Below are 23497 nucleotides of genomic sequence, written 5' to 3'. Positions count from 1 at the left end.
CTGACACATCACTTTGTGACCAGTACCATAATTCACAGAGGACAACACCGTTTATATTGTCTGCAGCACATCATTTTCCACGTGCTGGATGCGTACAGGAACACAACCTGACCTCCAAGGCTGCACGCAAAGCACAGGCTAGAGAAACGAGGAATTCTGGGGAAAATGCTTTACATTTTTGGCTTTATCCAATTAAATTGTTCCACGTGGGCATCAAGCTTTCCTGGTCCATCTTGCACTGAGTGGATCTTTGGGCTTACCTATGCATTGTCTCACTCCTTCCCTCAGCTGTTCATACTCATGCACAGAAAACACCCCCGTAAATGTTATGCTTGCACTGTGCTGGGACAGGACAGTGAATCACTTTAGACCGAGCAGTCTTTCTGCACTTACACATAGAAGGGAAAGGTATCGTTAGTTCTTTCTCCCAAATTTTCCCCAGTTGAGCCGTTTAAACTCAGCAAAGCCCCTCTTTCTTTGAGCATCGGGGCTGACGAGATCAAATTGACTTCAGTGGTGTTCCTAAAAAGAAGAGCCCACTGATACCCCAGGATGCATCGACAGCAAGAACTGCACCAACCTCTTCTCCCTCCCTCTGCTCTTCCTCCACCTGTGTTTTGCTCTCTTATGATTTTTTTTTTTGACAGGATTCCTCATTAATCTGCAGACAGACGCTGTCTTCCTCCTGCTTCATTAGGGCTAAGCCATTCATCCTTTCCATCTGAGAGCAGCAAAGTTCAAAAGCACAACTAATTAAAAGCAACTAATGACCGGGATGGCCTTGCAGGCAATGAAAGGAACCATTTGCCTGGGAACATTTTAACAATGCCTGACTTCTGTGCTCCAAGCAGCCCAAAAAACAGTTTATGATCAAAAGCTAACTTTTTTGGGGGCTATCTCTTTGTGGATCAGGCAGATAGCGTTTCGGATGCACTGAAGTCAGCCGTTTGCTATCTTCATGGTTTTGGGAACGGCCTTAGGCAATGGTTTGGAAACTGGGCCACTATCGGGCCCGTGGAAGTGTCTTAACATCACCAATGTGAATAGATGCTAGCAACTACTAGTAACACAGGGGCGATGCTCTGTGCTCCAGTACTACAGAAGAAACTGCTGGAAATACCAAGTGCTACCTTGGATCTAAGTTGAGAGAAGCTGACATTCAGAAACCACTTCAACCTATTCCAACGGGGTTGGTTTTGACATCAGATGGATGGGTTTTTAGATGGGTTTTTAGCTCCCTGAGGATTGTTACTATACCAGACTCGTATCAACAGGCGGGTGGTACAGGTACGACCCAAGAGGCACTGCTATTCCAAGGTTCCCAGCTGGGTACCGATACCTGGATACACCTGAAGACAATCCCAACCCCCTTTTTCTTCCATTTCCTCTGGGCAAAAAATATGCATTATTACAAGAGCATGATAAAAAACATAGGTAAGCTATAATTAGAAAATAATACTAGAATTTACTGCAAATAGAAAACTGTAACTGAATTTCTAACATTTGTCAAATTTAGTTATCATTTTTGGTACACAGAACTTGCTCAGACTTCTGTTATTTCTTTAGGAAATTCTCTCTTTGAAGGGGAAACCATGGTGTATCTCAGCTGTTGTTTCTATTTTTACTTCTAGGTGATTTTTTAATTATCCGATCTCATCAAGATGAAACTTGGTCTCAATAGTAAACATTTTTTTTTCCCTGGCATTATTGCAGATGGATGAGAGACTAAATTTTTAAGGCAACTGAGCTCTTAAAACATTGGTTAACTAGAGTGGAAAGGGCAGTTCTTATTCTTCTACATGTAAAAGCAGTTCCTTACTGTCCTCTAGTGGAGTAGCACTATCCTCACGAACAACAATGGACTTTCAAAAAAAGAAAAGTATTGATAAAATATTAATTTCACTGTATGTTGTTCACTCTTCTGTACCCCAAACCTCTGCAAGCTGCCTTTTGTATTTCAGTTGAAATACCAGCGACCTTCGAAGTAAGTACAAGGTACTACCAAATGGCAGAGCCTAAATAATGGATCATTTCTGCAAGCTTTACATCTGTGGATCTGTGGATACAGGGGATACGATGTGTATTTAGCCATGTAACTCTGAAGCATAGCTCAGGAGGCAGACACAGACCAAAAGGTGGGGTACGGCACATTTTCAAGGGGAAATGGCATCTCTAGTAAATACTCTGTGGAATTTTGGCAGTATCCTAAGTGTAACATGAACCTAAGTGCAGCTATACTGAGGGGCACATACGGAGACAGATACTTCCCCTAGGATACTCTCCCCGTTTCCTGTAACCCAGACTTCAGGAATGCCTGAGGCAGCAGAAGTATCTTTAACACATTCCGTCCTTGATGACTTTTTTCCACTTTATATTCTCTTTTTTTAACCTGCCCAGACTTTTAGTATCCATAATATCCTGCAGTGGTTCCATAGCCTAATCCAAAATTCAGCTGGATATGTAGAGAAATGCTCCCTTCTGCTTGCAATTGAGCCTGCTACCTGATGCCCCTGATGAGCAACGCTTCCTGTTTACAGATTCCACGCTTCAGGACTTCATTGGCATCTGTCATAGCCCTTGTTATGTATTTCCTGTTCAGATTAAGTCTTACCTTCTGCTTTGCAAAGCGTGCCCTCGCCCTTGTTTTTCTATATTCCAGTACTACTGGCGTCTCTTTCACAGCAAATAATTTAGTCAACTTTCTACTTCGCCTTTCTTTCCTTCTCAAAACACTTAGGCTGAATGCAAGAGGTCCTAGAAAAACTCTTATAATCTCCTCCCTCTAAATGTGCATCAAACCTTCACAAACAGGTATAATCTAAGAGGTAACTTCTTTTATACCTGCTGTGAGCAGAACTCTGTTTTGACACCTTCAAAGAGACAAAGACAGGTCAACTCTTTGCATATTTATCCATAGCTCTGCAAATCCTGCTCATCATATTTTTTCAATTAGCTCACTGTTTCCAATGAACCATAAAACTACTCATGCTGCATCTCCACTGATCTCCTCAGAGTCTTTAAAAATCTGGTGGCAGAACAGTCACTCTGTACTCCTTGAAGAGCAAAGCTGTTTTTACGCTACAAATTCCATGCTATAGCTAAGGGGTCAGCAGTTTCCTCGCTTTTGAGTCCACGGGAGTACTCCCCAGTGCCGCCAACTTGCTGACACTCACTTCAGTGATGTTTTCTGCCACTTCACTTTACAACAGCTCCTCTTACCTTTTCTGCAAAGAAAGTTCCTTAAGCACTTCTATAATGAACATCGGTCAAAATAAAAAGAACATCACTGCAAAGAAAAAGAATCCAGCTTTGTCATCTTATCCTTTAAACATTCATATTACAGTGTAACCATTTACTGACTCACTGTAAACTTCACTCTGTCTGACAATTACTTATAAATATTGTTTTAAAGAAGAAACTTTTCATACAGCCAATTTTACAATGAATTTTAGGATTTGCTTTGTTATTATAAGTCTCCACTTTTGTTGCGGACGTAACTTCTTTTGCATGGATTCTTTGACCAACTGCTCCAAGAAATGAATACTGCTTACAATTTTGTAAACATCTGCTGCCAGCACGTGTTAGTAAACATAGAAATGACTAATGATTTTCATTGTTATTTGGCTTTCTGCCTTTGCTACACAATAGGACATTCCTGTGTGATGCTAAGGCAACAAATCAATCAATCAGGCAGGTAGGATGGTGACAGTGCCTGCGGATACACTAGTCTATTTTTCTGCAAGGCCTACGTCATCAACCTAAGAGGGTTCTGTGCTTCTTCTTCGTGCGGCCTAGATTTTTTTTTTTATTTTTGTCTTTTTAGGGATATGCCATAACCTCTCCACCAGTAGAACCTACAGCCACTCCTGTAGTAACTGCATGAGGAATTACATGGTCCCATCCATCAAATATTTAAATACATTTTTTTTATAAACACACAAACATCTAAATAAACTAAATATATGAATAAGAAGATATATTTATATATACACACACTATATATAGTATATATGTATACAAATAAATGTATCTTCACTTCATACGACTATATAAAATCTATCTATACTTTCTATTCTTGTATTTCGGTTTAAGGAATATAAATATTTGCTTATTTTATGATCTCATTTTAAAAAAGTATTCTCTTTGTTTGAGCCTATCCTTGGTTGCATACTGCTTGCACATTTTATTCTTCTCTGTCCTAGAACACTACTTTATTCCTAAGTATCATATAGTGATCTTTGGCCTGTGTAAAAGCATTACACCTTGCCTCTGTGATACCGTATGTTCTTACTCTCCCATAAAACACCTCTACAGAATTCTTCATAATCTAGTGGACAGCAATCATCATTGCCTAGGAGAACTCCGTGCATGGCTGTCATCCAAATTTAAAAGTAACAATCCTTATCTTCTTATCAGTAAAGCATAGAACTGAGTACAAGCAGATGCAAATTAAAAAGAGAAAAATTGGATACTCCAATTTAAACAATGTAGAAACATGGTGCTATACATTTTGCCCCAACATTTTAAGAAAAACGCTTAGACTGTATGGATTTCTATACTTCCAAACTATTAACAGTAGATACCTTTCATATTTAATCCAGTTTTATTACAAGTAGATGAAACTATTATTGCAATAAGAAAAAGGTTATATAAAAAAATCCAGTGCAAAATGAAAGCACCCTACGAAATCTGCATTTCTGTTCCCATTGAGAGGCGTTTAAGACCTTGCAAGAACAACTGTGATCTCGGTGACTTCAAAGAAGTTACTTAATAACACAAAGATCAGACAGGATTTGCTGAAGTTGTAACCGTTGACTTCAAAGGAAAAAAAAAAAAGGAGACTTGTTGTTTGACAGGTGCAAAAATTAATACAAAATGTATTAACACAATATGAAACAAACTTACATTAAATAGTTTTGTTTCCCGGTACATACTTCAGATTTTCAAATGAATTTTATAAAATTTACATATTTAATGAAATGATTTATCGTTGTGGAAAACACAGTTCTCTATTTCAAGTTTATATTAACTATAAATATCTAAGGACAGGAAAGATGCTCTTCCAGTTGCCCTGCTTCCCCATCATTTATGTCTTCTGCTCTTTGGCTTTCGGAGAGAACATGACCGCATAAGGTTGCCGCCTTTTCGGACGTTGACAGGGAGCAAGATCCTCTTTAATATATCCTTAGAAGAATAAGAACAAAAATGAGGCAATCAATACAATATAGCAACATGCATAGCTTCAGTTTCATTGTTTGTTTACCCTGAAAAAAAGCTGATTATGCCTCCCCCTACCCTCTCTCGTAACTGGTTCTCACTTGAGAGAAAGTCGGAGATCCCAGGGTGCAGTATCATTAATGAAAACACTCAACTGCTTCCTGGTAGATGGCTGCACGGTAATGCAATACCAACAGGTAAAACTGAAGAGAAGAATGGAGGCTACAAACTGTTCATCTAAGTGCAAAACCACATTTTTAATTTTCTTCTGAAAAAGATTTTATATAATGTAAGAGTAACAAGTATATTGGTACTGCAAATTCAGTTGGCAAAAACAAACAAACAAAAAAAAAACACTTAAAAATGTATTCCCTAGTCACAAAGACGAAACTTTAGGCACATGCATTTCGTGGGTCTGAAGGGTACGTGTGTCTGTTTTGAGAGCATTCTTTTTTATTAGACTTGTCAATCTGGAAGAAGCCAAGCAGTAACCTACAGATCAAACACCCTTTGAACAGCTCTCTGATAAGGGAAGCGTATAGGAAATTTCTGTAACATGCTCGACTTCGCTAACACTGACAGTAAGCAGACACTTCATGCAGATCAGTTACAGCATCTGGCTTTTGTCAAGCCCTTACTGTTTATCAGCAATAGCATCCGTTGAAGCGAGAGGAGTAGATTCTGACTTCATAGTTGGAAAATACTTTCTTTACGACCCTCAGTTATTTTAAAAAATCCAATTGGTTCAAGATACCACTAAGAAAAAACACCCTACATCCCCCCCTACTTCTGAGTGACAACTGCAATTGTTCGGTAGCCTCTCTAGTGTCCTCGCTGCACTCTTGTACAACATGTTTTTTACGAAGAAAGGGCAGATGTAAAGTCTGCCTTTAATATGCTGTCGAGGACCATTAACAACTAAACAGCTCTTATCCTAGCAGAACAAGAAGATTGCTCAGAAGCTCATTTTAACAAGCATGCAAGCAGATTCCAAATGGGTAGTAAAAGACAATTTCCCTAACACGGTGCCTCGATTGCCTGATGTTATAAATGGACACGGCTTCGCATTTAGACCAGCTTCCTCACTGGCTGCAACAGGTACAAGGCAACCAAGATCGGAAGGACTACGATTTGTTCATCTTAAAAAACAGTGATCGAGAACCAAAGAAGGCTCTACAATGAAAACTCTATCTCGTTACCTAAGGCAAAAGAGGAATGGACAAGCCACAGCCAAGCCCTACCTAGCAGGACACAGAGGGAGGAGAGAGACAAGGCACAAAGGAAGCGGTGATTCAGCAGTGTTCCTGCTGGACTGATGGATTCACTCTCCCATATGTGATACCAGAAAAAGATTTATGGGCGAGGGGAAGCTTTCCTGAAGCCTAACCAAGCCCAAGGAAACTTAATGGCCTGCCAATTTGGTAACTCTCTTAACCCTTCACATTGGCAACATTTTCCTTCACCTGACCTGAAACTGTTAAGAGAATGGGTGAAGATAAGTGAAGATTAATGTTTTGCAACCAGTATGAATAACAGCTCACAGACAGTTCCTACAGGACTCCGTATCTCAGGCTTCCACCACTTCTGAAGAAACGTACATATAGTACAGTACAAATTCACCATGTTTTAAAGCCATTAGTGAAAACTAATTTTTATACCAAACTCCAGGATTTAAAAAAAAATATTTAGGAAAGAACAATTTCCCTTGAGAAGTTTAAAAAAAAAAAAGTTAAAAAAACACAAAAAACAGCTTTTGAGTTTCAAAATATATAACCAGGATATATGCATCTAATCACATCTGACCCTCAACTTTTCAGTTTTCATTTTGTGCTAAGGAGCTCTCAAGATACAGAGGAAGGAGACCAGTGGTGCTGCCTGTCTCTCCTCACTAAGTTCAGCCTTTGCCTCTGAAAATGTTGACCTTGTTCTTGCTTTGCTTCAAAGACAAGTAGAACTTTAGTTCAAGTTCCATAACAATTCCAATTATTTCTGCCTTCTCTATCTAGGTTCTGAGAAAGTTTCTCTACGTTCCCTTCTTCCTAGTAGTAAAGGTGCTGCTAAACAGGGACAATATTCTTTCAAAATTATGGTTGCTGGTAAGGAAACAGAGCTCAGAAAGACTGGGTGAGAAAGGCTGCTGTATGAGCTAGAGACAAATCCAGAAAACCATTTAAAAAAAAAAAAATCAGCATTAAGAGTGCTTTATAAGCCATTTTTCACACTAACCTCTTTCCACACAAGTTTGGGTGGAAGGAAATCCAACCTCCCAGAAATTTTCAGGTGTGTTTGGAGGAATGTAGCGAAATCTGTGTCTTGAACAGGCAGCTAGTTTCTTCTCTCTCTCTTCTTCTGGAATGTCTGCATAATACTGTGGGTTAGAAAAAGAAAAATCCAAGTTAACACATTTATACATACACAGCAACTGCTTTACATAATGACACTGTCAATCATTGTTCATCAACACAGTTACCTAAAAATAAGGGTGAGGATAGCCAAGAGTAAAGATTTGTTATCCCCATGACAAACATCTGGCCATTATCCTAAAAGTTTACAGAATTTTCAGGTTAAGCATAACCTTACAGTGGCATGTTTGTTAACTTCATTTAACATACCACATATCATTTAACATACCACAGGTACAAGGTTTTGCAGTGTGTATAGTTGCTTATGTCAACAGTTTGACTGATTTTGTGGAGCTGTGACACAGGTGTTGAATTAGATAGGAATTCTCTAATAAAGTTTCAGTTTACAGTTTCAAATAAAACAGAACAATGAAATACAATGCTAAAAATTCACGCTGCAAGATTATTTGCAGTATCGAAACTTACCGAGCTTATAACAAATCAAAATGCTTCCTGCTTTATTATCCTCAAGTTAGGTGTGCATCAAAAGCCAGTTTAATGTACGGTGATGGACCTCTGGGACTCCAGAAGCTACCTGGACATTCTCTAGAGCATGCAGTAAATTGACTAGCTACTTCTCCCCCAAACACCCCATTTCTTTTTTTAAAAAAAACTGTGTCAGCAGAAAAGAGGAAAAAGTATATATGCCACCCTCCAAGTTTCTTTGCTGTGTGTTCCCTTAAGTAGCATCTTGAAAAAACAGATTTTTTTGGTGCAGTTCTTTAGCTTAGGATTTTAGTTTAGTATCTCCTAAAAGAGCAACCTGACACTTAGATACCACAGGGTACCGTGGTATTTTCAAAGCCGAAAGCATTGTTTGGTTCAAGTGGCAAGCCAACACTCAGTCTGGATTGCACAAGAAACCTGGCCCTCATAGAAGTGGTGAAACGATTCCACCAAAGTGATAACGTTATGATTCAAAAAATGCAGAATTAAAACCTCATTCAGTCAGCTGAAAAGTGATCTAGAGTGGGAAACAGGAAAGGAACAGAATTTCTGTCAACAGAGATTACTTCCTGTCTCCACCTACTGGTAGTATTTCAGAAAAACCTATTTGGAATAGGAAAAACAACAGGAATTTATTAGTGTACTTTACTAACAGATAGCAGGTAAAGTAAAAAATATTATTTTGTGGAGGAGAGCTTTTTATTCCTGAGATGTAAATATTGAAGATCATGTAGATAAGAGAGCAACCACAGGTCTGAAAATGCCAGTGACTACTGTACAAACCAGGAAAAGTAGCCTTGGTTCATCTTAGGATTCTATAGTCTGTGGGAATTGCAGCTTTTCCCCCAGTATCAGTTCAGATTTCTTGCCCTTCTACAAGAAGAGTGACAGCAGAACATATTCTGCTCTAATAGCCCTCATTAGTACAGGAAGCTGATCAGGAAACCCACGTGTTACTAGAAGACAGCTTACTAAAAATCTACAGTGTACTGCATTGGGAAGGGGAGGAGTTAAAAGTTTATGATTACAAGGGAATATTTGTGGATCGAACAATGAAAAATACAGCAGAACTTTTGAGGAAAAGAAAATGAGAAAAACACAATCAAGCTAAGTGTGCATTCAAAATAAATTTGAAAGCAATTTTTTTTTTTTTTTTACTTTAGTTTGTATTGGGGTTGGCAAAGAATGAGTTACATATATGTCTGCTCTACAGAAAAGTCTGCTGTTTTCTAGATTGAGATCACTATTCACAGCATCTGCAGTCATCACAGAACATTTAAGATAGGTTTTTCTACATGTGCGAAGTCTCATCCTGCAGTACCTTCACCATGGAAGAGTTCTTTACAGAGCTCCACCTTTATTTGCAGTCTCAAAAAGAGAGCAAATCCTTCAAACGCTAGTCACTGGTTTAGTAGGTATTTACTCATTTGTGTAATCTACATTTATATAAAAACATCTGACTCATTCTCCTGCTTAAAAGTGTAGCTAGACTTAATCACACTTACCAATGTCACTTTTACAAGCAGCAACTCCTCCATACAATTTTTCTCTGATACCATCACAAAGTCATCATAACAAGGCAAGACATCGTACCACATGTTTTACGCTGCGAAGTGAATGAGATGCTTCCACCACATTTTGTGATGAGGATTTAAAGGACTTAAGTAACTCTTTGCCAAGGCACAAAGAGAAGTGAAATCTCTCATATCAGCTCAGAAGGACAGGTAATCCCACCCACTCTCACACTGCTTGTAGCACAAGCAATTAACTGATTTTTACAAGCTGAAACAATTTACTGATTTTTACCCACTCCCTAAACATTTCCTTAGACTTCACACACTTCTCTAAACCTTATCACTAATAAGCCTAGACTTTTAAAGCATCATTTACGCTTTGTCTAACACTCCTTTTTTTCACAGGCATTTAATTCCAAGGTAGTTTTATTATGGAGCAGTGATATAGCCAAGCATTACGCATGTTCTAAGACGTGCATCTTGACTGGCCTAGACTAAAAAAGTATTTTCTGAAGTTTAAAGTAGCAACCTAATATTGTAAAAATCAAAGCTCTTACTGTTTGCAAAGTCACCATTCTAATTAAGATGCCAGGAAGTAACAAGACCTGGATAGACTGATCTATAGCTTACAGAAGCAGGAAATTGAAACAGTTAACAGGTGTCTCTAAGCCCCCAAAATAGGCTAAAGTTGTTATTGTTGTTTTGTGGGTTTTTATTTTTTCCCCATCCCTTCAGCATCCCAGCATCCTGTTTTCTTTCAAACTTTCTAAATTAAACACTTTTTTTTTTTCCTGAAAATGGTATTTATAAGTTGACTGTAAAACTTTATTTTTATTCAAAGAGTTTTACCACAGATATTTTTCAGGAACATATTTTTGTCCAAAATGCACTCCAATAAATTTCTTCAGCTAAGTAAATACAACTGTAAAGTGAACAGCAGGAGAATCTATGAAAAATGTTGGTTCCATACAGGTGTGGAAATTATATGAAAAGACTCCGGGTATAAGTCACACTTGCAGCATGTTTACTTATTACATCATTGCCTAATTAACTCCAGCCTGAAAGTCTACTGTAACCAAATACATTACCAAATAACCTTACTATACATGGAACTGTGTCAATATTTTATCTTTATACAAAGTATCTGAAAGCAGTTCAGTAATTTTAAAGGAAGGGAAAACTTACAAATGGAAAACCCTAAAATCTCACACTTTTTCCCTGCAGAGGCAAATATTTTTTTTTAAACATTTGTATGTATATTTACATTGGCACCTATGCTGGTTTAACTATCTGAAAACACAGACCCCTCAGAAAACAAGGAACAAAACAGAAATCAAGACACGTGTACAACAGGAAACAGAACATACTTATTCCAGTACCTGTGAATTTCAGTAGATTTTGTTGAACTACAGAAGCTTAAAATCATGCTTTGACTAGCTAATGTATCTTTTAGTAACAAAACCTGGTTCAACAGTATGGAACTATACTGTGAGAAGTTTCTAGCTTCATACAGGCATTTAAAAAAAAGTTATATGCAGTTGCTACAGTTAAAAAAAAACAACGAAACAACTTGATAAACAGCTTTGGTGGACAATTTTTTGCTCACCTATGCACTAAAAATGACAACCAGACTCATAATTTCAATAGCACTTCCTAACTTAGATAGCAGAAGAGCTGGAAGACCAAAATTCAGAGCAGTACTTACTATTTCACATTCCTTACAAGTATGGCCAGGCAGTTTTCTTCTTTCTTCTTTCTTACGAATAACCTCAATATGAGGAAAATCTAACATAGTATTCTTTCTGAAAAGCAAAAATATTTTCATAAGATTGTACATTCATTTCCTCTGTACGTCTGAGGAATTCCCCCCCCCCCTTTTTTTTTTTTTTACAGTACAATAATGGATCGTTTCAAGAATGTATAGTTTCAAGAAAAGAAAAAATCACAAAATATCTACAAAACCCAAACTTACTGCACTTCATACATGAATAACATTATTTCCATAAGGAAAACAGACCAAAGGTTTTTAAAATATACTATGATCCTTAACATACCCCCAGATGTGTCTCAGATTTTTATGGCTTTTCATAATATGAAAGTAAGTAACTTGATCTAAATTACTCAAAAAATACATCTGAAGAAGAATACGTATTTTGTCTGGGACAAAGAAGTTCTTACTCTGATTTCTGAAGGAGGAATATATTGTCTGGTTCAAGCACTGAACAGATTTAATTTTTTTTTTTTTTTTTTTTGCCAGTGTGCTCTTTTTCAAAACCAGAACACACTAAACATATCTTCCTCTGCAAAGAAAACATGCTGAGGTGTTAAAAAAAAAGAAAAAGCAAAGCCAATAACTACTTAACTGAAAGCCATAATATCATTATGAAATGAGGATTCAGACTACCAATGATGATTAGGCAGAAAGGCAACAAAGGAAGCACTACGAGGTACAGTTGCTTACAATTCCTCATTTATTGCCTAGAGGAAGGGGAAGAAAATGCCAGAGATAAGGAAGTTTTTATTTGTACAAGCAACCCCTAGCCTCTTTGATGATAAAGTCATGCATGGCTACTTGCCTGTAAGAAACTGCATGGAGTACAAAATGCTTCATTCAACAGGGTTATAAAAAGCAGAAATACTATTCATTTCATTTCAGCAATTAGGATAGAAATGCCTCTCAATGTGTTCAGTCGTATCCCCCCCTTCATCTTTTATCTAATTTACTGTGTTTTACCTGTGCAACTTCAGCTGCTAGTAAGCTACATACAAACAGCTTTGTTTTATGGAAGAACAAGTTCTCTATAGGGAGGAAATGAAGAGCCTTAAAACCCCTGCTTTAAACAACCTACTTTTATTTCTATTTTTATTAGGCAAATTACCTTTCATCACTTTTGAAATATGGCTCCACAAAAGCTTTCTGTTTGGCTTTATCTTGTTTATCCTCATGTTCTGTAAATATATATGAAGAAAAAAAAATTACACATCACATAAGGTTAACAGACTGCCTAGAGAAATGTCTGCAAAATGATAAGCTGGAAATTATTAAGAACTATAAAAATGCCATGAGCACGCTGCTCTGAGGCAGCAGATTCAAAGAAAAAGTAGAAATAATAGAATTGAACCAGTGATCAAAAAGCATTAGTGGAAGAGAAGGAAAAGAGCAATGGACAAGCAAAGAAGATGAGCAGAATAGCAAAGGAAAGGTTGCTTAAAATACAGAATATTGAGAAATCTCAGTGTAGGCAGGGGAACAAAGGAAGCAAGCAATTACAATCATAATTTACAGCCAAAAACTGGTGATTCCTTTAAAAGTCACCTCACCATACAGCTTCTATGTCAACTTCCATTACATCTCCCATATTTGTGTGCATGCAACGTAAACCAACCAACAAAATAATTTTCAGGTTGGTTTGTTATGCCATTACAATTCATGAACTTACAAAAAATGAACTGAGAGTTTAAGTGGCATATTTGTTCCCACAGAACAAAGCCTGACTTCAAATCAACTCTCGCAGTTTGATCAGTCTAACAAAGACAAAAAAAATTATATCCCACTCTTTAGTTTCTTGCTTGCTACTGTTATTCCTTTATCCTGCTCTTCTTCATGAAGAGTTTCTTTTTCATCACATGCAGAAGGACCATCTTCTGGTAAGCATGATTCATATTCTTCATCATTCGTCCGATCAAACATTTCTGTTATGGTATCATTTATTTTTTTTTCTCCTCCTATTATAAAAAAAAAAAAAAAAAAACACAACAACATAATGAACATCCACATCAGTCTCTCAACAATTTAAGAACGCATATTTTGACTGAATGGATATCAAGAATTAGCATCCACTTCCAACTCCAGGAGTGATTAACTTAACAATACTGATACATCTATTCTTTCTGCAACCTTTCCATGAATCTTTTAAATGTGTACAAAACTCAAATTTTTCATGAAGATATCTTGATTCCATTTCTAAACTTTGATTAGTTGCTGAATCTCTTTCATATACCTTTAACCTTAGAAATACATAGATGAGATTGTTGTTGTTGTAATTCCGGCTTAAGCCAAGCAGAAGGAAATATTTTCTTTAGGTAGGAAATAAACTACATAAATGTGATCAAGCTGCAATGGCTTAAAATAGAAACAAACAAAGAAAAAAAAAAGAAAACCCACCCCAAAAAACAACAATCCAAAACACTGTGGCCCCCCCATGAAAAAATCCACAACCACTGTTGAAAGTCACTGCCATGCAGCCATGATTCACCACTTATCATACACTAAATGTGATATAAATACACCTGGACTTATTTTAAATGCACTAGTTCCACTTGTATACTATTAAAAATGAAACTGGTCTTAGAAATTGGTCACAGAAATCCTGATCTGATTCCATGGCAAACTTTCCAAGCTCTTAGTTGTAAGCATGTTCATTACAGGTCAGAACATGGAAAGTATTTAACGTCTTAAACAATATAAAAGCACGGTACTAGCTTTGTCTCAGAACAAACCTTATTTACACAAGGTAAGTTAAAACAAACAGACACCATTGATTCTATTAGGAAACAGACTTATCTTTGTGAACTGAAAAATAAATACGTGTCTTTTACTGTAAACCACTTCCTATAATCTAACCACACATGGGGAAAAATATCCTTTATTCTTTACTGCTTCACAAGAAGTGAACCAAAGAAGAAAAAAAAGTCTTACTTGGACTGCTTTCCTGGTTTTGCTCTTGATTTTTCATTTTTATTAGTACACTGTCACTAACATACGTATAATCCATATCAACTTCTCCTCCAATTCTTGACTGAGAACCATCCTGAATAAAAAAATAAGGAAACAAGATAATTGGACTCAGAAGCAACTGGTATAGTCATTATCATTGTTGTGTATATAAAATCCTTTCATAACCGTTACTGAAAACTTTTGGACACTGTGGTTATTTTTTTTCCTGCAGTAATGTATTTAAGATAAAGATGTAAAATAATAATAAGAGAATAACTTGTTTTGAAGTTGAAATGGGAAGTATACATTGGGTGAATAACATTATTTGATAGACAATGAATTCCTTAAAGTTTTTATGTTAAAATTCTACAAGGAAAAAAATAAGTAGCAATGAAACACTGACAAATTTCAAAATAGTCGATTCGAAACTCTTTGATAGCTCTCAAGCTAGACAAAGCAAACAAAGTTCAGGAAAATTCTTAGTGAACCCATTAATTCTAATAACCAACGTGCCCCCAAATCAAAGAAGGATAGTAGTCGTGATCTGTACATCTTCCATTAGCTTGAAGACATGTCACCAGGAATGCTTTCAATGGAAAAATTATGAGATTTAGAATATTTTTTGTCTTAACATAAACACCTAAATACTCTTCAGACAATCAATTTCGTACTGAATACCACATGGCAAAGTTTATCAAGTACAAGACGGCTGAAATGTTTTAGGATAACTATACTGTACTATGCATAAACAAACGTTTTAGGAGTGCAAACAAATCTCAAAGGAGCAAAGGATTTTTGTTAGCAAGTGGTTTTGGACTGCCCAGAATAAAGCTCATGATATTACAGAATCCCAGAATGGCTGAGGTTGGAAGGGACCCATCTGCAGAGCTGCTTTCCAGCAGGTCAGCCCCAAGCCTGTACAGGACATGGGGTAATTCCTCCCTAGGTGCAGGGCCCTGCACTTGCCTTTGTTGAACTTCATGGGGTTCCTCACTGCCCAACTCTTCAGGTCCCTCTGAATGGCCCCACAGCATCAGCTACTCTTCCCTGTTTTGTGTCATCATTACTTCTAGAGGCTTTTTTTTCCAATATTATGGAACATGCTGACTTGGTGCAAGAGATAGTTTACCTTTGTATCAATCACAGTAACGTCCATTTTGTACTGCGAAAGGTCAGCTCCCGGGTCTATGCTCCACTGAAGGTTTTCTAAGGAAGTTTTATCTTTCAGGTCTGGACACAGAATATGACAAAAAAGACAAATGATTAGAATTAAACTCTGGATACACCATCTGATAGTATCTAAAACACAAGTTGGCTTTCTCTTCATCGATTCATCTTTGGTTTTAGGGACTGATTTTTCTCAAATAATAAACATACTCATTTGGTATAAATAATTTTATCTGAAGATTCGGAAATACATCTTAAGTTTTTTGTCATATTGAGAGAGGACACCATACCTTTGTGTTTATATGTTGTATATAATATTTAACAAATACTCTTGCAGGTAAAATCTCTGTACTGTGCAAATCAAGTGATATTAAAATTGGATAGAGCATTAGATCAGTAGGACCACAGAAATTAAGTCTTAGACCACAAGTGTAGAGAAGTGTCTGGAACAATGGTTCCAGAGCTGGTTCCTCCTGATTTGTGAACCAGAGGTCTAGATTACAAGATATATGACAATACCAACTGCTTAAAGATTTTTAAGCTTATAATGCAAGTATTTCTACATAAAATATGCAGCATAACATTTTAGCTAAGGAGTACTGAGACAATCCCAGTTATAAAAATACAAATTTTAGGACTGGGATCACTTATGGGAAAGAACATAACTTCTAAATAAAACATCTGTCAGAAATCTGTTCATTACTAAAGGCACTAATAGGTCATTGGGAATCTTGAAACGTTTTCAAACATTTTAAACTCAAACTTCCTGAGATTTAATTTCAGTATGTTATTGACATTTCAGTACGTTATTGACATGCTTCAGTAAGATACTGTGTGCAGCAATAACAATACTAAATAACTGAGGAAAAAAAGGTTTCCTAACTTGTTGAGTTTACAGCTGAATCCCAATGATAAATTCATCATACAGGGGAGGAAGAAGAAAAACTTTATGAAGTATAGTAAATTATGATACAGGTTGAAAAGCTGAAGGTGATCTTGAGAAGCGCTGAATAGAATGAGACTAAACTGAGAAAGTTATTAACGTGGGAGGAAAGAAGATACAAAGAACTGTATTCAGCCACAGCATAGGTTGGCGAGGTTAGGGAATAAAAGGAACATTTTCGTTAAGTTACCTTGTTCGTTTTGCAGTGCTTTGTTTTTTGATAGTCTACAAGGGTTTGGTTGAAGCACAGATGCTGGTTCAGACTCTCCATGTCCTGTTCTTGCTTTTTTTCTGTTTGGTACATGGCCACTGGGAACCTAACAACATATTGCAATTTCACTGTTTCCCAAAACTTAAAAACACCATTTCAAAGGAGAAGGAAAAAAAAAAGTCAGAAAAATATACCTTTACATCATCAAAAAGTTGCTCTGTGTCTACAGTACTCGGCAGCGGTGCAATTTTGAAGGGAGGGATTTCTTCTTTCATTTGGATCTGGTTTTTCTTATCTGGAAATGTTTTTCCCAGCATTGCCTCTTGTACGTAGGGTTCCTCTCGTAAGTCTCTGCCAAACGAAGAGCTCTCATTGTTGGCATTCTGAACAGAGGGTGGACCCTCAGGAAGGGGCTTCCTTAGCTGTGAAAAAACATCATGCAGAGTCACCTGTTTCAGTCTGTTTTTACAGGTCTCCTCACTCCCTTGTTTTTTCTCTTGACAACGAACTGCAGAGAAGCGATCAGACAGATCCAAGGGCTTATCAACCGTGTGTTCCCCATTAACATGCTGAATATCTGATTGAAAGGGTACAGAGTTCTCTTTGTTGAAGGATGTTTTTTCACAGCTAAATGCATGCTCGTCTTCAACTTTCTTTCTCTTAGCACACCTGCCTTCTTGCTGCTTCTGGTGTATGAGAAGGAAATCACTCTTGATCACCTCATTTTTAGCTGCACAAGTGTTTCCAACACAAGTTACAGCCTCATTAGTATTCTTTTTCACAACCATTTGCCTGTTGATAGAGGCCTGGCTGATAACTGAGCTGATTTCAGTTCCAAGATTCAGTGGCGCAACAAAAGCAACATCTTCAGATTTTGATCTGCTTTTATGAGATCTAGAACTGGAAGGATTGTTGAAGAGGTTGGTTTTGACATTAGGCTTCAATCCTGAATCTAAAATACAAGGGGTATGACATGTACTTGAGTTGTTCTTCATGTTGCTAGAAGCTCCAAAAACAGGAGAAGCTACCTGAGAATCCCAGTCAACATGTGGTGGAGTATTCTGAGATGCATCTAAAAAACTGAATACAGTGAGACATTAAATAATTTTCTGGTGTACGCAGGGGGTTGGGGGAAGAAAGAGGGACATATAAAAACTATACATTTCCTATCGATGTTCTGCACTAAAGCTGTTAGAGTATTAACTGAAATTATTAACTAGCATTAACTGAAAACAGAAGGAAAAAGAAAAAGGGAAATTTTTGGTCTAGGAAGTAAATATTGTTGCACTTAATGATGTAAAAGGCAAGTAAAAACAGACCTTGTCCTTCATTTTAGCACAGTGAGAAATTCTATTCCACATTCAGCTGAGAACCAAGGACAGAATTAAGTCTACCCAGGAATCTCTCCTGTCAAAAGGCTGCCTACCTTTCAATGCAGTGAAATGGAGGAAAGTGGGAATGGCTGTGAAAGCAGTCTATCTAGGCTCTTGTACAGATCTTATAACCATGACAACAGATTCTCAAAGCTTCTGCAAGTGAAGGAAAAATCTGCAAGGTATTTTTTTTAAATACTCTTTTTTACTTGTGAACAATAAAACAAAAGAAATCATTCAGGGAGCGACTGCGTACATAGAAAGCCTGTATCAGAAGTTTGAGAGCAAAGTCCACAGTTTTGTATTTTATCAGTTCCAAATTACAACTTATTTACTTGAAAGAAACCCATATAATATGAAAATACTTAGTTCTGTGTCTGTAGCTTTAAAGCAAACTGCTGTTTAGAACAATATTATTAATGAGTGGAAACACACCCTAAACTGTTGTCATCATTTCTTGATTCAGAAGCTGGATGTTGTCTTGAGTCTTCAGACTGCATGCTCTCTGGAGCTTGGTTCACAACAGTACTAGTGCGGGGAGAATTCAGTACAGACTGGGACTCCTTGAGAGTGGTGAAGAAAAACGAAGAACAGAAGCACAAGAAGTTATTTGAGTTAAAATTTACAGGTATGCTAGATTTGTATATAAATATTCCTAAGTCCCATTCAAACAGAACTGTTCGAAACTTTGAAAAATTAACAAATGAAAAGATAAAATTTCTTTAAAAGCCACTGGTGAAAATTTTCTGGAAATTCAAAAGTTCACTTATGCAAATGTGCACACAAAGACATTTTGTCTAAGAAAAAAATTGTCTGTATACCATCATCTTCACTGTACTTACCAAGCAAAAATTATTAAATAATCTCACCCAAGTCACCAGTCTTATCACCAAGTAAACTTTTTTAGTGTGTTAGACGTCACTGCTGCACAGAGGCTGGCAGATCCAAGGATTTACTCCACTGTCCTTGTCAAATTTAAAAGATGCGTACATGGCAGGAACCATGAGCCTCCCATTTCCCTAGCTGCCAGACAGGTGAGCACAGTTACATCTGCTCTTGCTACAGAAATTCTTAAGTAAGCCAAAGCAAACTAGAGTGAACTTACTGGAAACTTTGAATACTTTTTGCAGAATTTTAATGCAAAAGAGAAAACAAAGTGTTTTCAAACAACTGGCAATAGAAGTTGATTACATGAGAAATTTGGGAATATTACTTACAGATTCATCCTGAACAGCAAGTCCAATTGTTTCTGCAACAACTGCAGCCAAGTTAAAAGATGGCTTTGGAACAGGATAGCCTCCCATCCTTGATTTACCTTTATAAGTAGAGAGAAGCTCACGTAATGAGTTAAATACAAGTTATACGATCTTATTCCACTTACACAGGCGGTATAAACTCAGAACTAAAAAGATCACAAATTAAAATCTGATCATTATGGAAATAGTTTGACCTGTATTAGATAAAATCGTACCTGGATGCGGTGAGTGGAGCAGAGGGGTAAAAAATAGAATTTATGCCGAGGGCAAACTGCTGCATTTTTAAGGAGAAATATACTTCCTATTTGGGTGTGGTACCCCAAAATTAAAATACAAAAGACAATTTTATGTAGAGGTTACATTTCAAATTCACAGTCCAGGGCAGGAGCAGTATGAGAGTAGCATGTAGAATACTAAAACTGAATATTTATAGTAAAATGACTGTGCAGTGTATTTCCAAGGTGACACTTATTATTATTCTTATTTTCTTAATAAAAACACAAAAGAGATGAATTTCCATTCTTTCAGGGGTTTAACATTATTCAGTTTACTTAACTGGGGTGAAGTAATAATACAATATGAAATTACAGCAATTAGAGTATGACAACCCTGACCTACATGAGCAATTCCAAAACATTGACTCTCTCTGTCATCTATAGTTAAATACTTCACAGGAAAAAAATAAAATAAGATCAGGGATATAGAAAGACTTTATTAAAGACTATATTAAACACTTATACCAATTTACAATTATAGAAAAGGGAGAAATTAACAGAATCACTTCCAAATTTTATATACTTGCTTCAGACTAAGTGCAATTCTCAGAGTATTTTAATCTTATTGTTGAAAAATCCAATATAAGACAATTGGATGAGTTGACCAAAACAAAAGAAATCAGCAGGAAGAGCCACACTGAGCTTCTTTTTATTTCTTGACTCTAAGCCCTAGCGCGATGCCACCAGATCACATATCTAGTGGCATAGAGACAGGATAGGCATCTCAGAAGCAGTTGTAATTAAACATAACTTCCTTTTAATCTCAGTTGTTGATGACCCCTCAGTTTTACAATATTTTCTCCTCATTTTGAATAGAATTAGTACAAGATCTGTTAATATACTTACTTGGTATAGGGGACAGTTGTGGATCACAGGTGTCTGCCACTAGTATCTCTTCTCCATGGTGACTGTTCACTTGTGTGGAATAGAGAGGAATTTTTCCAAACTCTAGGAAAAGTTGTATAAACATTATCACACGGTGAAATTCGATATTCTGTTCTGACAGTTGTGTGTACACACAGACCATGATCCTGATCTTAACAGCACTTAAAAATGAATTTTGGTATGTAAGTAGGTCCATTCATCTAAGCACATCTGCTTATTTTCATTTTAAGGTGACCCATTTGTCATAGCAACACAAATATTTCATATTAAAACTGTCTCACAGATGTGTCCCCAGTCAGTCAGCTATAACAATGCTGACATAATTACATCACTGTCTACACAAGCTGCATAAGCACTAGGTATTTGATCTATAGTTCACCTGTTAACACAGCATCAAACTACTGAAGAGTAAATTGTCCAAGACGATAAATTTTTGCATCAGCTAAGGTAATGAAAAAGTGAAAAACATGAGATTTGAATCATGAACAATCTTGTTTTTGCCATGTCGTCCTTTCCATCCGGACACCAATAGTTCTCCCTAGCTATTCATTAACTGAGAAAGGTACTTACACCATTTCACACACGTTTTAATTTAGTAGCTCAAGTGTTGTTAGTGTTGGTTTGTGTGTGTGTGTTTTGTTTTTTACTCAAAAAGTACAGAAGTAGGTATGTTTAGAAAGGGTAAACTTCACAGCACCAAACTTAGATCCCTAAAATAAAAGGCACTAATAACTAACCCACCCTTTCTACCCCATAGTTGTACTACTTCTATTCTTGTGAAGCTTTTAGTCAAGGCTTATATTTAGATCTAATCACATATTTTAAAAAATACTTTATTATTATTATTTCAGAAGATAAATTAATGCATTAAAAGCACATGGATTGTTTATTGTATTTCCTGTGTATCATTACAATACAAGCCATTCATTAAAATACTTCTTATGGTTAAAACACATTAAAGCTACTTCTATGACATTAGAGAAGCAAGTCCAGAAATTAAATGTGCACAATACTTCTGGACTTAGACACAAAACAAATGCAAACAGCATATCAGTACTAGAAAAAGAAAGACCACGTAGCTACTAGAATTAAATATCTGTCAGTTTCAGTAATATTTAATTGCAGGATAATTGCTGAATGTGCCAAAACATTTATTTCACTCTCCACTAGGTGGTGATGTAGCTTTGTACACACAAATCAAACCCTAAGAGATTTTTGGGTCAGTTTGGAGTTAAATAAGCATTATGGGCTTAAAAAACTCTGTTGTATTTACATGTGGATGTAGAATAATAAGAGGTTAAGACAAGCTCTGAGCATACTGGTGATAAAACAGATGCTGCTAAAGCCGTTCCTCCATTGTCTCATGTTACTGCATAAATGGGAAAAAAAAACAAACAAACCAAAAGACATGCAAAAGAATTACTGAGACTTTTTTTAAAAAAATGTTTTTACCCTTTGCAATCAAGTGTAGGTGTCTTTTTTCCTTAAAAGTAAATTTTTAAGCAATAAAATGTATTAAAAACCCAGTAATACTCTCTTACCACTGTTGCTCTCCTTAAGTTCCAAATCTGGATGCGTATGTTCTGTGTATCGGATATGCCTGTTCTCTTTTTTCCTTCTCATACGATTAACCATAGAAAATGAAGAAGTCAGAACTGGAGAATCTGGAATGACTCCTTCTTCTAATTCCAACGCTTGCTGTTTTTGCTCCCTGGAGTCCAAAGTAGGAGGTCAAACAAAACCCAAGTCAGAAAAATTAAGAGCTTTAGCAAGCAGGACAAGCATTTCATTTAAGAAAGCACAATTTAGAAGATACAGCCATCCCAATAACATCTGTGCATAAGAAGTAATACTAAAAGAGAACTTTTAACAACAAATCCAAAATTGCTCCATCAAAACCAAGAACGGCCTGCAACCCTAGCTCTTCATAGTTGATACTATGTTGCAGATTCAGTACAGAAAAATTAGCTTAACTGTGTATTCTTTTTCCAAAAACTCTATCTAGACAGCAAGAAAGCAAGAAAAAATAATTTCAGTTTTTATATAAACTTTATAAAGAGAGTTTGTTCAGTATTTAATGAGGGCATCACTCCCAGCCATATGGTGGTGGTAGTGGAGAATGGAAGAGGCAGCAAAAGAAGCATGAGGAAATCCGACTCTGCCTGCTTGGTCATCTTTGGCAGCACTTTTCCCAATGATTCTCAAGAGAAAACATGGGCCAAAGATTATAGTTAGGAAATTAAGAGAAGGATGGAAGTGCAGTTGTGCAGTTCTGGGCACCACAGTATAAAAAGGACATGAAACTGTTGGAAAGTGTCCAGAGGAGGGCTACGAAGATGGTGAAAGGCCTGGAGGGGAAGACGTACGAGGAACGGCTGAGGTCACTGGGCCTGTTCAGCCTGGAGAAGAGGAGGCTGAGGGGAGACCTCATCACAGTCTACAACTTCCTCGTAAGGGGGTGTCGAGAGGCAGGAGACCTTTTCTCCATTAACACTAGTGACAGGACCAGTGGGAACGGGGTTAAGCTGAGGCAGGGGAAATTTAGGCTGGACGTCAGGAGGGGGTTCTTCACAGAGAGGGTGGTTGCACACTGGAACAGGCTCCCCAGGGAAGTGGTCACTGCACCGAGCCTGGCTGAATTTAAGAAGAGATTGGACTGTGCACTTAGGCACATGGTCTGAACTTTTGGGTAGACCTGTGCGGTGTCAAGAGTTGGACTTGATGATCCTTAAGGGTCCCTTCCAACTCAGGATATTCTATGATTCTATTCTATGATTCTATGGAAGGTTTTCATCTAAGGGAAGAGGAGGCAATATGGATATTTCTGTTTGCATTAAAATGAACCATGGTATCTTACATAAAATAAGTTAATCATGTCATGGTTAACTGTCAAAAGGTATCTGGCTTGAGACAAGCAGAATTCTTACAAAGTTCAGCCTTTTACTGAGACTAACTGTGAACGTTAGTCAAACAAACATTGATGCATTTATTTGCTTCTCTGACACTTTGATGTATTCCATTGTGCAATTTTGTAATTCCTCTTTTTTAGCACATTTACACAGAAAACTCCATAACTGGAAGCTGTGCCAT

At 37.0% G+C, this 23497-nt stretch overlaps 1 protein-coding gene across 1 annotated transcript in view; it reads right to left on the bottom strand.

Moving 5' to 3' along the window:
- Positions 1-4929: 4929 nt before the first annotated feature.
- The window catches only part of RBBP8 (RB binding protein 8, endonuclease), a 36272-nt gene continuing 17704 nt past the window's right edge, over positions 4930-23497 (bottom strand). The window contains exons 8-20 of the mRNA XM_084283121.1: positions 21949-22118; positions 20369-20470; positions 19209-19306; positions 18427-18554; positions 16813-17698; positions 16598-16724; positions 15427-15527; positions 14280-14391; positions 13136-13306; positions 12460-12529; positions 11286-11382; positions 7444-7585; positions 4930-5184 (exon numbers count right to left, since the gene is read on the bottom strand). Of these exons, the coding sequence (XP_084139247.1) occupies positions 5087-5184; positions 7444-7585; positions 11286-11382; positions 12460-12529; positions 13136-13306; positions 14280-14391; positions 15427-15527; positions 16598-16724; positions 16813-17698; positions 18427-18554; positions 19209-19306; positions 20369-20470; positions 21949-22118 (2302 nt within the window). The 3' untranslated portion in view covers positions 4930-5086. The remainder of the gene's footprint in view (positions 5185-7443; positions 7586-11285; positions 11383-12459; positions 12530-13135; positions 13307-14279; positions 14392-15426; positions 15528-16597; positions 16725-16812; positions 17699-18426; positions 18555-19208; positions 19307-20368; positions 20471-21948; positions 22119-23497) is intronic.

This window comes from Netta rufina (genome assembly GCF_964035555.1).
Source record: "Netta rufina genome assembly, chromosome: 2".
Classification (NCBI taxonomy): Eukaryota; Metazoa; Chordata; class Aves; order Anseriformes; family Anatidae; genus Netta; species Netta rufina.
The sequence above is the reverse complement of the archived record's forward strand: the minus strand, read 5'-3'. Positions and strand labels throughout refer to the sequence as shown.